Source organism: Mandrillus leucophaeus, unplaced genomic scaffold (assembly GCF_000951045.1).
Source record: "Mandrillus leucophaeus isolate KB7577 unplaced genomic scaffold, Mleu.le_1.0 Scaffold174, whole genome shotgun sequence".
Classification (NCBI taxonomy): domain Eukaryota; kingdom Metazoa; phylum Chordata; class Mammalia; order Primates; family Cercopithecidae; genus Mandrillus; species Mandrillus leucophaeus.
In genome coordinates, this window is record NW_012101743.1 from 3398344 (window position 1) to 3412952 (window position 14609).

Below are 14609 nucleotides of genomic sequence, written 5' to 3' on the forward strand. Positions count from 1 at the left end.
CACTTGACTTGCCCTACAAAAAAGAAAAAAAAAAAGGGCCGGCGCGGTGACTCACGCCTGTAATCCCAGCACTTTGGGAGGCCAAGGCAGGCGGATCCCTTGAGGTCAGAAATTTGACACCAGCCTGGCCAACATGGTGTAACCCCATCTCTACTAAAAACACAAAACTTAGCCAGGCATGGTAGCACACGCTTGTAATCCCAGCTACTCAGGAGGCTGAGGCAGGAGAATCCCTTGAACCCAGGAGGTGGAGGTTGCAGTGAGCCAAGATCACACCACTGCACTCCAGCCTGGGTGACAGAGCGAGACTCTGTCTCAAAAAAAAAAAACAAAAAAAGAAAGAAAAGAAAAGAAAAAAGAAAGAAAGAAAAAAGAACGAGGGAGAAGAGCATTCCTGGCAGAGGGAAGAACAAGTGCAGAAGTGTGGCAGTGGGAAAGCCTTTGTGAACAGAAAGGAGGCAAGGGTAGCCAGAGTGTGGTGAGAGAGTGGGATGACATGAGATTGGAGAGAGAGCGCCAGATCTTATGTGGCCACGTGGGCCAGAACAAGAAGTCAAATTTTATTCTAAATGCTGTGGGGAGGCATTGAAGGTTTTTAAGCAGAAAAGCGACATAATCTAATTGATTTTTTAAAAGATTACTCAGTTGCTGTGTGGAGCATGGATTGGAGTGGAGCATGGATTGGAGGGAAGCAAGGCTGTAAGTGAGAGAGACCAGTTAAGAAGCAATTTCGGAAGTCCAAGCAAGAAAGGATGGCGTGGACTAGAATGGTGGCAATAAAGATGGAGAGGAATGAATGAGTTCAAGATGTCTTTTGGAGGTGGACTCAGCATGATTTGCTGAAGGATTGAATGTAGGGAGTTAAAGAAAGGAATCAAGGGTGGCACCTAGGTTTTTGGTTTTTGTTTGTTTTCATGAGACAGGATATCACTCTGCTCCCCCAGGATGGAGTGCAGTGGTACAGTGGCGCAATCTCGGCTCACTGCAACCTCCGCCTCCCAGGTTCAAGCAATCCTCCCACCTCAGCCTCCTGAGTAGCTGGGATTATAGGCATGCACCACCATGCCTGGCTAATTTTTGTATTTTTTGTAGACATGGGATTTCACCATGTTGCCCAGGCTGGTCTCAAACTTCTGAGCTCAAGTGATCAAGGCCTGCCTCGGCCTCCCAAAGTGCTGGGATTACAGATGTGAGCCACTGAGCCTGGCCGGTTTTTGCCCTTTGACTTAAGAACAGGTAGATGATCTTGCCATTTGCTGATGTGAGGAAGACTGAGGAGGGACAGAGTTTTGGTGGGGAGGAATTAAAAGTTCTGTTTTGGACATGTTAAACTCAAAATGCCCATGAGACATGCAAGTAGAGAAGTCAAGTAGACAGTGGGCTGGACCACATGCGGTCTGTGTAATTGTCCAAACCAGTCATGGTAAGCAGAATAATGGCCCCTACCAAAGATGTCCACACCTTAACCCCCAGAACTTGTGAATATGTTACCTTTCGTGACAAAAGAGACTTTGCAGATGTGATTACTGTTACAGACATTGCGATGGAGGGATTCTCCTGGATTCGTTGGGTGGGCCCCATCTAATCACAATCCTTAAAATCACAAGTGGGGCCAGGCACGGTGGCTCACGGCTGTAATCCCAGCACTTTGGGCGGCTAAGGCAGGCGGATCATTTGAGGTCAGGGGTTTGAGACCAGCCTGGCCAACATGGTGAAACCCCGCCTCTACTAAAAATACAAAAATTAGCCAGATGTGGTGGCACACACCTGTAATCCCAGCTACTCAGGAGGCTGAGGCAGGAGCATCACTTGAACCTAGGAGGCGGAGGTTGCAGTGAGCCAAGATCACACCACTGCAATCCAGCCTGGGCAACAGAGCGAGACTTTGTCTCAAAAAAAAAAAAAAAAAAAAATCACAAGTGGAAGAGGAAGACAGAAGAATGGGTCAGGGAGATGCAAGGATGGAAGAAGAGGCAGGAGAAATGAGGCCTGAGAAGAACTGGACTCGCCATTGCTGGCTTTGAAGACAAAGGTTTCGGGGTGCCAAGAAATGGGTATGGCCTCTAGAAGCTGAGCATGACCCTCAGCTGACAGCCAGCAAGGAAATAAAGGACTTCAACCCTACAGTCACAATGAACTGAACTCAGCCAAGAACCTGAATGCGCAAACTAACAGATTCGCCTCTGGAGCCTCCAGAGAGGCACGCAGGCCTGTCGACACTTCAATTTTGGCCCAGTGAGACCCACATCAGACTTGTGACTACAGAACTACAAGCTAATAAATTTGTGTTGTTCAAGCCAATGTATTTGTGGTAATTTGTTATAGCAGCCATAGGAAACTAGTATATCAGAACATTATTGATAATTATTTCAGGATAATAGGGACAAGTCTAGAGTGTAGGGAAGAGTGATGACTGGAGATAGGAATTTGGGTGTCATCAGCAAATAGATAGCAAGGGACTGAGTAAGAGCAGCAAAGGAGTGGATGGGAAGAAACTTCTGGGGGAGTGGGAAGCAACAAAAACTGACACTGAGGATGGTGGCTAAAGAAAGGCCTCAAGATGTGACTTGAGGCCAGGCACGGTGGCTCACGCCTATAATCCCCGCACTTTGGGAGGCCAAGGTGGGTGAATCTCTTGAGGTCAGGAGTTTGAGACCAGCCTGGCCAACATGGTGAAACCCCATCTCTACAAAAATACAAAAATTACCTGGGTGTGGTGGCGGGCACATGTAATCCCAGACACTCGGGAGGCTGAGGCAGGAGAATTGCTTCAGCCCGGGAGGCGGAGGTTGCCGTGAGTTGAGCTCACACCACTGCACTCCAGCCTGGGCAACAGAGCAAGACTCTATCTCAAAAAAAAAAAAAAAAAAAGATGCTACTTGAACCGGGCATGCTGACTTGAAGCCCTAATACATTCTATTGTGATGCAGGTGCCCCTAATCTAATCACAAAGACAATGAGGAGGAAAAAAACAAGTATAACAACAATAGAAGACTGGAGAAGGGATAGACACGGGGAAAGTCGTGTACTAGCAGAAAGCAAAAATAAATTATTCAGTCATTTGCATCTCTCCCTTTTGTTGTCACTGCTAGCCAAATATGAAAGTAATATCCAAACTAATTGATATAATATTCAGGTCCATTTGACAGCTGTTACTTAGGAACTGTCTAAAATATTCCAATGGGGCCAGGCACAGTGGCTCAGGCCTGTAATCTCAGCACTCTGGGAGGCCAAGGTGGGAGGACTGCTTGAGCCCAAGGAGTTCAAGACAAGCTTGGGCAACACAGGGAGACCCTGTCTCTACAAAAAAATTTAAAAATTAGCCAGGGGTGGTGGCAGGCACCTGTGGTACCAGCTAATCAAGAGGCTGAGGTGGGAGGGTCACTTGAGCCCAGGAGGTCAAGGTTGCAGTGACAGTGAGCCATGATCACGCCACTGCACTCCAGCCTGGGCAACAGAGTGAAACCCTATCTCAAAAATAAATATAAATAAATAAATAAAATATTACAATAGGATGATGGAAACGAGGGGGGTGTGTTTGACATACAGCAAAGCACATACAGCTAAAGTAGTCATCAGAAGATAAATATCACATATTAGATCCTGAAACAAATATTTTTGCTCACATTTCTAAAAGGAAACTTGAAATAAAATTTTGTGTGCTCATTATGTTTACTTTGGAATTAGAAGAAATTATACATCTTTATCAAAGATGAATCTGTGCTCCATTTTCAATAAGCTCACCTGGGGATCCTGATTGTTATGCCAAGGTGCCTGATTTTATATATGTCAAATTACATTTAATTATATAGATGCAATATGTAATTTTCCCCATAAAGTTATTTAGTCTTATTCAGACTAAAGTTGGAGATCCATAAAGCAAAATGTATATGTGCAGGGGGTGTTTTGTGTAAATTTAGGGGTATGCGTACAATTTTGTTATATGAATATAATGCTTAGTGGAGAGGTCTCGTCTTCGTGTAACCATCACCTGAATAATGTACATTTTACCCTGCACAGGTTTAGAAGATAGTCACAGCTTATAAAATTTATTAAAATATATAAATATTTCTAAGTTAAATTTTTCTGAGTTAAATTATTTCTATGCAATTGGGCCACGTGCAGTGGCTCACGCCTGTAATCCCAGCACTTTGGGAGGCCGAGGCTGGTGGATCACTTGAGGTCAGGAGTTCAAGACCAGCACGGCCAAGATGGTGAAACCCCATCTCTACTAAAAATATAAAAATTAGCCAGGTGTGGTGGTGCACGCCTATAATCCCAGCTACTTGGGAGGCTGAGGCAGGAGAATTGCTTGAACCCGGGAAGCAGAGGTTGCAGTGAGCCAAGATCATGCCACTGCACTCCAGCTTGGGCAACAGAGCAAGACTGTCTAAAAAAAAATTATTTATATACAATTGCATTTAAATGGTAACTAACCACCCCCATTGGGCAATATAGGGAGACCCTGTCTCTACAAAAAATTTAAAAATTAGCCAGGGGTGGTGGCAGGCGCCTGTGGTCCCAGCTAATTGAGAGGCTGAGGTGGGAGGGTCACTTGAGCCCAGGAGGTCAAGGTTGCAGTGACTGATGTGGAGGAACTGGAACTCTCGTACCCTGCTGTTGAGAATGTAAAATGGTACAATCACTCTGGAAAAAACTTGGGCAGGTCCTCAAATCGTTCAACATAGAGTTACCACGTGACCCAGCCATTCCACTTCTAGGTGACAACTCCAGAAATAAAACCATATGTCCACACAGAAACTTGTATAGGAAAGTTTATAGCAGTGTCATTCATAATAGGCAAAAAGTGGAAATTAGCCAATGTCCATCAAATGATGAATAAACAAAACGTGGGCCAGGCATAGTGGCTCATGCCTGTAATCCCAGCACTTTGGGAGGCCAAGGCGGGTGGATCACCTGAGGTCCAGGAGTTCAAGACCAGCCTGACCAACATTGTGAAAACCTGTCTCTACTAAAAATACAAAAATTAGCCAGGTGTGGTGGCGCACGCCTGTAATCCCAGCTACTTGGGCAGCTGAGGCAGGAGAATCGCTTGAGCTCAGGAGGCGGAGTTTGCAGTGAGCCAAGATCATGCCATTGCACTCCAGCCTGGGCAACAAGAGTGAAACTCCATCTCAAAAAAAAAAAAAAAAAGTGGCATATCTGCACAATGGAATACTACTACTTAGCAACAGAAAGTAAATAACTATTGATACACACAACATGAATGAATCTCAAAAAGTAACATGCAAAGTGAGAGAAGCTAGACCCCAGAAAGAAGAGTACATAATATATGATCTCATTTATACAAAATTCTAGGAAATGCAAAATTCTAGGAAACTAATCTATAGTGACAGCATATCAAAGGTTGCTTGGGGATGGAGAGATTACAAAGGGGCACAATAAAATTTTATGTGGTAATGGATATGTCCGTGATCTTGTGGTGACGGCTTAACACGTGTATACATGTGAAAAAACTTGGCAAATTGTGCTCTATAAATATGTACAGTCTTATTGTCTGACGATTACATCTCAATAAGACTGTTGTTTTAAGCAGTCACCCATGGGCTGGAATCCACCGACTGTTGTTTTGTTTTGTTTTGTTTGAGACAGAGTCTCACTCTGTCACCCATGCTGTAGTGCAGCGGTGCAATCATGGCCCATTGCAACCTCCACCTCCCTGGCTCAGGTGACCCTCCTGCCTCAGACTCCCGAGTAGCTGCGACTATAGGCATGTGCCACCACGCCCAGTTAACTGTTTAATTTTTTCATAGAGATGGGGTTTCACCGTGTTGCCCTGGCTGGTCTCAAACTCCTGGGCTCAAGCGATCCTCTCGCTTTAGCCTCCCAAAGTGCTGGGATTACAGGTGTGAGCCACTATGCCCAGCTGTATTTTTCTTAAAATTAATAAAATCTAACACATATTAAGTGATGTTCTATGCATATATTATCTCATTTGCATGTGCCTACAGTCCTCTGAGGTATAGGTACTACTATCATTCTCATTTTACACCTGAAGAAATTGCAGTTTGGAGAGGTAAAGCAATTTACCCAAGACCTGACAGCTAGCAAGTGGCAGAGCCAGAATTTAAACTTAAGCAACCTGGTTGCAGGGCCCACCCTCTTAACCACTGGGCTAAATTACCTTTCTCTTCTTATTTGCCCCAGATTCCCAGACCCAGATGCTCAAATCCACTCAATCTTATAGACACAAAAGGATAGAGCCATAGAATCTTAGAATTGGAAAGGGTGTAGAACTCTTTTCCAGATCAACCCAGCGATCTCCTCCATAGCATCCCTAACAAGTGGCTATTCTGCCTCAACCTTTAGCCTTCCCAGTAACAAAAAGTTCACCCCATCATACGGCAACCCATTCTACCTTTAAGTAGCTCACATTTTACAAAGTAATGTCTTTTTGAGCTGAAGTCTACCTTCATGAAACTTCTACCAGTGGGTGTTAATTCCACATAGAATGTTTAATTTATGAAGACAGTTATGATGTCCTTCTTTCACCCAAATCTCTTTCCCAGTTAAATATCTCTCATTCATTCAGCCATTTCTCAAAATACATGACTTATAGACACTTCACTTTCCTGATTGCCTTGTTTGAATATGCTCCAGTTTGTTAATGTCCTCTTAAATGTAGCATCTAGAATTAAGTGTAAAACTCTATGGGCTGGCCAACAGAAACCCAAGTGGAACGGAAAGTCCCTCTGATCTGGTCACTACCATTCTCTTAGTGCAACTCAAGACTCATTGGTATTTTTTGGCATTGCCAACCCACAGTGAACTAGGACCTACTTCTCTTCTTCACACATGCTACCATTAAGCTCTATCTCCTCATCCTTAAATGTCTTGCATTAAATAGGGCATTAAAACCCTTTATTGCGGTGCTTCCCATTTTATAAGCCTGGGTTTATTCTGGACTTTAGCCCTTATGACTCAATTCCTAGAGGTTTGTGACATTCTTTGGGCTTTGTCCTTGGAAGCATAGTCCTCCTTCTGTCATATATACATGTACTTTTAAGATCTGAGCTCATCAGAGAATAATCTATAAGGACACTGTAGTTTATTAGAAATCTCTTCCTTTTTAATTTATCATTGGAACTTTTCCAAATTCTACAGTTCTGAATTTTCAACTGGATCCCTCTCCCTCTTGAGCTATCTTTCTTTTTTGGTGTTAGGCCAGGAGATCATACTTATCTTTTCTCTGATCCTTTTGAAGTCTACCTTACACATACACATACATACACCACACGCGCACACGCACACACACACACACACACACACGTTAATTAACCCATGTGACCATGCCCAGCAAATTTTTTTTTTTTTAGCTTTTTTTGCTTAACAGATATCCAGATGACAGGATCACTTTCCCCAAGATTCTTGTCACTTTCACTTCGCTAACCAAATCTTCCTTATTTATTATCAGGATTAAGCCCAGCTTAGCAATTTACCTCATTGCTTCTTTTATTGCTTCTTCATTCTTTTGAGAACTGTAATGACACTGTATCAGCAAGAGAGCCAAGAATCTGTCAGATGTTTTCTTAACTTTAAGATGGTCTTAAAAATAAGAAAAAAGAATGTATCAGATATGTTGCTATCAGAATAATTTCCAGCAGATATTCAGATGTTCTATGTCTCTGATTACCCTTTCTTGTTCGTCTGTGTGACAGTTTTATGAAGTGCCATTCATACTTTTATTTATTTTATTTTTTATTTTTATTTTGAGACAGAGTCTCACTCTGTCACCCAGGCTGGAGTGCAGTGGTGTGATCTGGGCTCACTGCAACCTCCGCCTCCTGGGTTCAAACGATTCTCCTGCCTCAGCCTCCTGAGTAGCTAGGATTACAGGTGTGAGTCGCCACACATGGCTGATTTTTGTATTTTTAGTAGCGACGAGGTTTTACCATGTTGACCAGGCTGATCTCAAACTCCTGACCTCAGGTGATCCACCTGCCTCAGCCTCCCAAAGTGCTGGGATTACAGGCGTGAGTCACTGCGCCCGGCCCCATTCACACTTTTAATCTGAGCAGTCTCTTGTATACTTCTACAACTATAATCACTTTCATTTATCTGTTTCATTCTCATTGAATGCTTTTCACCCTCCAGTATTACTAGTTATACCTTCTCGATTTATTACTGCTCTCCTCTTCTTCTGTATGGTATCTCTGAACCAAGTTTTCCAGATGCTAGCCGGAAGTTCCACCCTATCAAATCTAAACAATACCTATAAAACTGCATTTTCCTGAGTGTATTAAAATTTTACATTCCCGGCCGGGCACTGTGGCTCACGCCTGTAATCCCAGCACTTTGGGAGGCTGAGGCAGGCAGATCACCTGAGGTCAGGAGTTTGAGAGTAGCCTGGCCAACATGGTGAAACCCCGTATCTACTAAAAATACAAAAATTAGCCAGGCATGGTGGTTGGCATGCCTGTAATCCCAGCTACTCAGGAGGCTGAGGCTGGAGAATCGCTTGAACCCAGGAGGTAGAGGTTGCAGCGAGCGGAGATCGCACCATTGCACTCCAGCCTGGGCGACAAGGGAAAAACTCTGTCTCAAAAAAAAAAAAAAAAAATTTTACATTACCTTTATTACCCATATTCTGGGTGTTGGTACATAGATATCTGAGGTCTTAAAAGTGTCATCTCTGACTCTCTTCCTTGTTTTTCCTTGAGAATTACTAGGCATTGCCTTAGCTTTAGTTCCTCTTTATTAGACTTATATTTTACATACCTCCCAGAAACACAATAATTCTAACACAGCACTATGTCTCAATGGAGGAATTAGTTTTGATTAACTGACCAGCCATATATCATTATCAACATCATCATTATCATCACCATGAATATTCTTCTCGGCTGGGTGCAGTGGCTCATACCTGTAATCCCAGCAATTTGGAAGGCCAAGGCAGGAGGATCACTTGAGCCGAGGAGTTCGAGGCTACAGTAAGCTATGACCGTGCCGCTGCACTCCAGCCTGGGTGACAGAATGAGACTCTATTCTCTATTTTCCTGGATGCTTGCTCCTTGTTTCTTTTTCCTTCTTTTTTCTTTAAAAAGTTTTTAAACTTTCAGACTTTTTAAAATGCTGCAAAAACAGTACAAAAATGTCCTTATATCATTTACTCAACTTCTCTAAATCTTACATAACCACCATAACCAAGAATAGTATTGGTAATCTACAGATATTCGAACCTCACCAATATAACCAATGTCCTTTTTCTGGTCCAGGAGTCAGTTGAGTGTCATATATTACATTCAGTTGTCAAGTCTCTTTAGTCTCCTTTAATCTGTGACAGTTCCTTACTCTCTTTGTCTTTCATGGCCTTAACAGTTTCGAGAATATCTGACTCCTTAAAATATACACGGTAATAGGCGACTAGGGGAGCTCCAGCTCACCATGGATTTAGCAAAATACCAAGTGATGGCATGAAGTTGCTTTTAAATGACCCATCTTGTATTTCATCGTCAATAAAACCACACTTAGTTACCCAAAGACTGAGAAGGGAAAAATTCTATGTAATTATTTGATCACCTTTTTTTGTGGAGAGAAAAAAACTGACAAAACAATGAGCTCTGGAATAGAATACAGTAGAGGCATCATGCTCAAAGAGAGTAGCAGATGTGGCCAGGGCAAGGTCACATGAAGAAAAGGGATACACAAGTGATGGCGAGGTGTACTGAGGAATAATTAACAGTTGAATAAAAATGCATTCATCAGAATGTCAAGAGTTCAAACTAGAAAGGTTTTGAATTTTATTTTTAAATGCACTATAAATAAAATCCACCTCTCTCCAATAAAGCCCTCTGTAGAATTTTGCCTTAGCTCTTGTTTCTCTCACTAGAATAGAGAAGTGAACATCGCCTTTGGAGGATATACTCTACCATTCTCTGAAGCTGTTTTCTTGCATCCAGCTACCTCACTATTATAATCAGCTGAGAAACACTGTAGCCTTTCACTAACGCAGGTCAAAGATTTCTCCCAGGATCTACAAAGCTAGATTCAAAATTGCTCCTTTGAACACCTGCAATTTGCCTGTATCAGTTTGGATCGCTGGGGTTCTTGAGGTGACTAACAAATTGCAAAGTGTACTTTCAGAGGAAGGGCCTAACCATCCTGGAGGGTCCTAGAATTGGGTCCTTTCACAGGCAGATCTGGAGAAGATGGGAGAGGGCAGGAAAGGAAAGTGAAGGATATGAACACTATGTGTTCAGAGTGCAAAGGCCTGCTGGCATTTTGCCTTTGGGAATTCTGAAGTCTGGGCACATAAGGTTCAGCCGCAGTTGCCGTTTTCAACAGTCATCCTTATTTTTATAAGCATTGTTATGATTATTCAGACACGGAATTTGTGATTACACTCTCTGCTCCTGTTCTGAACCTGAGGGAGTCCACTTAAGCTAACAAGTAGGTTTTTGAGGACATGTGTGGCAAATGCTTACCCAGTGAAGGGATTAAGGGGCTCAGTAAGCACTTGTCCATTGGCACAATGGCTGCCAATCTAATTCTATTGATTCCTCTAAATGTTTCTGGAGTTCAGAAATCTATTCGATCCAAGGGCACTTTACCTGGGGTCCTGGGAGCCAAATGTCAACGTAGTTCTTAACCTTCCTAAGCCTCTTAACCTTCTGGGTACAACCTCTATATTTACCTTCTGGCTAAAATCATTTCCCCACCCCCAGCCCAGTCCTTTGGACTCTCCCAGGCCAATTCCTGGCAAGGTCTTTGTTGAACTGTATTTGCAAACCAGGGTCTGGGGCACGGTGGCAGTTCCTTCGTCTGTTGTTCCCTTAATTTCGTCTGGTTTCACTGGCTCCAGGACAGTGCCCGGTCTAGGGTGGGAAGAGTGAGGCACTCACCTTGGTGAAACACAACTCAGTAATTAAGACAAATGATTTTTAATGCACTATTTAAAAAAAAAATCAAAAGCAATGCAAAAATTCATGATGAACAAATGGTCAGCATTTGAAATACAGACAGGATCCCAACCTGCACTTGCATGACTTTGTCTCGCTTGCCTCACCCTGATTTCAGCCTTGACACTTCAATTAAACTTTATTTACAAAACAAGGGGGCCGGCCAGCAGGATGTTTGCCCATACGACTTTTTTAAAGTATCGCATTAACTACTGTTTATCTCGATGACTGAAGGGTTCTTTTGGCATCCCTGTAACAAATGCGTCTCACCCTAGTTCTGCTCCAAGGGTTTTTGTCCAGGCATACCGTGACCTCACCGTTCCTACCCACTCCGAGGCCTCTGTCAGGGTTCAGCGTTCAAGTCCCGGGTGTCCTCTGGACCCGCCCCTTCCTCCTGCCGGGTCAGGTGCCGAGGGCGAGCCCGGGCGGCGCGGAGAGCGGTCCCGGCCAGCCCTCCACGACTCCTCCCCCTGCGCGCTGGGCCACTCAGCTGCTCTGCCGCCCAGCGCGCCGGGGCCCAGACCCCGCCCCGGCCCCGCCTCCGACGCCTGCCGCTCCGGCGCCGGCTCCCCCTATATAAATCGGCCATTTGCTTCGCTCCGCCCCGCAGCGCCGGAGTCAAAGCCGGTTCCCGGCACAGTCCCGTCCCGCAGCAGCCTGCCGCCTCTTTCCTTTCAACATGACAGATGCCGCTGTGTCCTTCGCCAAGGACTTCCTGGCAGGTGGAGTGGCCGCAGCCATCTCCAAGACGGCGGTAGCGCCCATCGAGCGGGTCAAGCTGCTGCTGCAGGTACGTCCTGGGATCCAGGAGCCTAACCAGGAAGTGGGGGGAAGGGTCGCACAGAAGGCGGGCGCCCGAGGGGTGGCGGGGAGCGAACTCTAAAGACATGGCCAGGGAAGCGGCTAGGAGAGGCCAGAGCCGGGCGCAGAGGCAGAGCAGAAGGCAAACTGGTGGGAGGCGCCTTTAGTGACCTGAAGTTGTGAGTCTAGAAAGGGGCCGGGGGCGGAGAGCAGGACCAGGCTCTCGGCATCCCCGAGGCGGCCGACTCGGATGGAGCAGTCCCTGAGTGACGGCCTCCCCGGGCCTGGGCGTCAAGGGCGAAGGCCGAAAGCCGGCGTTAGAAAGAGGAACGCCAGTTCTTAACGAAGACCTCAAGGTCGCGGCAAGGAGATAACTGCCCGGGGAAGGCCATGCGCCCGGGTCCGGCGGCCTCCCAGCCCGCGGACGCGCTCAAACCTCGCCGGGCCGGAAGCCGGCGCCGGGAAGCGCGTGTTCCTTTTACGTCCGCCTCCGCGCAGCCGCGGCCGCCGCGTCCCCTCCGCCTGCCTCCCTGCGCCGCGCGCTCTCCAGTGCTGGCTCTAGAGGGCGCCCCTGGGCGAGCGTGTAGGGGTGCCGGCGGCGGCGCTCGGGTCACCTCTGGAAGCGGAGTGGGGGCGGAGCGAGACGGAAGCAGCTCAGGAGACCTGAGGCGTAGGCTGCGGTCCCCAAGGTGACCGCGCCCTATGTGGGACTCGCCCTAATGCCTCTGAACCTGGGTTTGAGGTAATGACCTTTATCTCAGGTTTAAAGGTCACGAGTCCGCTGGAGGATGCCCCCTCCCCACTCAGAGGGGTGGAGGCTTAATACCTCTGGTGCCGATCACCTCTTCCCCTGTGACAGCCTCATTTGGTTGGGAGGCTCCAGCCAGTATGATATACGAAGACTAGATTTGGGAGAGGGGAGCCAGCCTTAAAGGGTATTGTTCCATATGGCATATGCTCTTCTCTTTCCCTTCCGCATGGTTATAACTGTCCCTGTTGGCTTCTTCCTGTCTGTTAGGTGCAGCATGCCAGCAAGCAGATCACTGCAGATAAGCAATACAAAGGCATTATAGACTGCGTGGTCCGTATTCCCAAGGAGCAGGGAGTTCTGTCCTTCTGGCGCGGTAACCTGGCCAATGTCATCAGATACTTCCCCACCCAGGCTCTTAACTTCGCCTTCAAAGATAAATACAAGCAGATCTTCCTAGGTGGTGTGGACAAGAGGACCCAGTTTTGGCGCTACTTTGCAGGGAATCTGGCATCAGGTGGTGCCGCAGGGGCCACATCCCTGTGTTTTGTGTACCCTCTTGATTTTGCCCGTACCCGTCTAGCAGCTGATGTGGGTAAAGCTGGAGCTGAAAGGGAATTCCGAGGCCTCGGTGACTGCCTGGTTAAGATCTACAAATCTGATGGGATTAAGGGCCTGTACCAAGGCTTTAACGTGTCTGTGCAGGGTATTATCATCTACCGAGCCGCCTACTTCGGTATCTATGACACTGCAAAGGGTAAGTTTGCTGTGGGCTTTAAAGTTGTGTTCTTAGGAGACAATTTAAAAGAGCGTTGTACCAACCTAACATTCCAAGAGCTAGAGAGTTTTTTTAATTGCTGAAGGAAGCCAAGATCATCCAGTGCGACCCTCATGCACAGATGACATGTTTAGGGAATGTGGGGAAAGGAAGTCAGTAAAACTCTACTTTTTGGTAAAAGCATCTCTTTCCTATTCCCAGGAATGCTTCCGGATCCCAAGAACACTCACATCGTCATCAGCTGGATGATCGCACAGACTGTCACTGCTGTTGCTGGGTTGACTTCCTATCCATTTGATACTGTTCGCCGCCGCATGATGATGCAGTCAGGGCGCAAAGGAAGTAAGTTCCCCTTGAGCAGAAGATAAAGTTGTAGGCGTGGGGCAAGCTGCGGCCACAAACTAGTGATGCCCACCTTTAGAAATGGCTGTCTGTCCAAGTCAAGGGATGGGGTTGATAGCATCTGTGTCTATTCCACAGCTGCCTTTGATCCGGCCCTTCAGATGCCTATGAATGAGGGTGCTTAACTGGTATTAGAGATTAAGACCAGTGGGTAGTCTGTGTATTCCTGTGGTCACAGCATTAATATTTCAGTGTTGCCCATGCTAATGTGTGAATGTTGGGTTTAAAGCTGATGTTCTTAGAGGTAGGGCTCTGCTTTATTTAGCCTAGTGAATCTTAGGATTTTTCATCGGCCTTCAGTCACCAACTCTGTCTTTATTCTTTGCAGCTGACATCATGTACACAGGCACGCTCGACTGCTGGAGGAAGATAGCTCGTGATGAAGGAGGCAAAGCTTTTTTCAAGGGTGCATGGTCCAATGTTCTCAGGGGCATGGGTGGTGCTTTTGTGCTTGTCTTGTATGATGAAATCAAGAAGTACACATAAGTTATTTCCTAGGATTTTTCCCCCTGTGAACAGGCATGTTGTATTATATAACATATCTTGAGCATTCTTGACAGACTCCTGGCTGTCAATTTCTCAGTGGCAACTATTTACTGGTTGAAAATGGGAAGCAATAATATTCATCTGACCAGTTTTCTCTTAAAGCCATTTCCATGATGATGATGGGACTCAATTGTATTTTTTATTTCAGTCACTCCTGATAAATAACAAATTTGGAGAAATAAAAATATCTAAAATAAATTTTGTTTGTCTGCAGTTTATTTTCATATAAAAATATATTTTATATTTGAGTGCTACATTTGAATAAATACTACCTTTTTAGTGAATGCTACAGTTTAATAAATGCTAAAATATCTCTGGAGATGAAGAACTGTCTTTTTAAAACCAATTGTCCGGTGGCTCAAGCCTGTAATCCCAGCACTTTGGGAGGCCGAGGCAGGCGGATCACGAGGTCAGG

General features: G+C 45.6%; 1 protein-coding gene and 1 long non-coding RNA gene across 3 annotated transcripts; one reads left to right on the forward strand and one right to left on the reverse strand.

Moving 5' to 3' along the window:
- Positions 1-9113: 9113 nt before the first annotated feature.
- Positions 9114-11340, reverse strand: LOC105537519. Its single transcript, XR_001005724.1, has 2 exons — positions 11190-11340; positions 9114-10835 (listed from the first exon to the last, which is right to left on the reverse strand). It is a non-coding gene; the product is annotated as an uncharacterized LOC105537519 (long non-coding RNA).
- SLC25A5 (solute carrier family 25 (mitochondrial carrier; adenine nucleotide translocator), member 5) lies at positions 10905-14392 on the forward strand. 2 transcript variants are annotated; one of them, XM_011977147.1, is made up of 4 exons: positions 10905-11709; positions 12739-13225; positions 13448-13592; positions 13977-14392. In XM_011977147.1, exons 1-4 carry the CDS (start codon positions 11599-11601, stop codon positions 13978-13980), a joined length of 747 nt encoding a protein of 248 aa, XP_011832537.1. In that variant the 5' UTR covers positions 10905-11598; the 3' UTR covers positions 13981-14392. The 2 variants fall into 2 exon arrangements, with proteins under 2 accessions (XP_011832537.1, XP_011832535.1); XM_011977145.1 differs by having other exon boundaries at positions 13448-13588.
- Positions 14393-14609: the final 217 nt, after the last annotated feature.

Bases quoted from the DNA above. Each gene is read 5' to 3' on its own strand.
- SLC25A5 (XM_011977145.1), top strand. From the start codon at position 11,599: ATGACAGATGCCGCTGTGTCCTTCGCCAAGGACTTCCTGGCAGGTGGA. The intron at 11,710-12,738 runs GTACGTCCTGGG...CCTGTCTGTTAG, and splicing joins GGGTCAAGCTGCTGCTGCAG to GTGCAGCATGCCAGCAAGCA. The intron at 13,226-13,447 runs GTAAGTTTGCTG...TCCTATTCCCAG, and splicing joins TATCTATGACACTGCAAAGG to GAATGCTTCCGGATCCCAAG.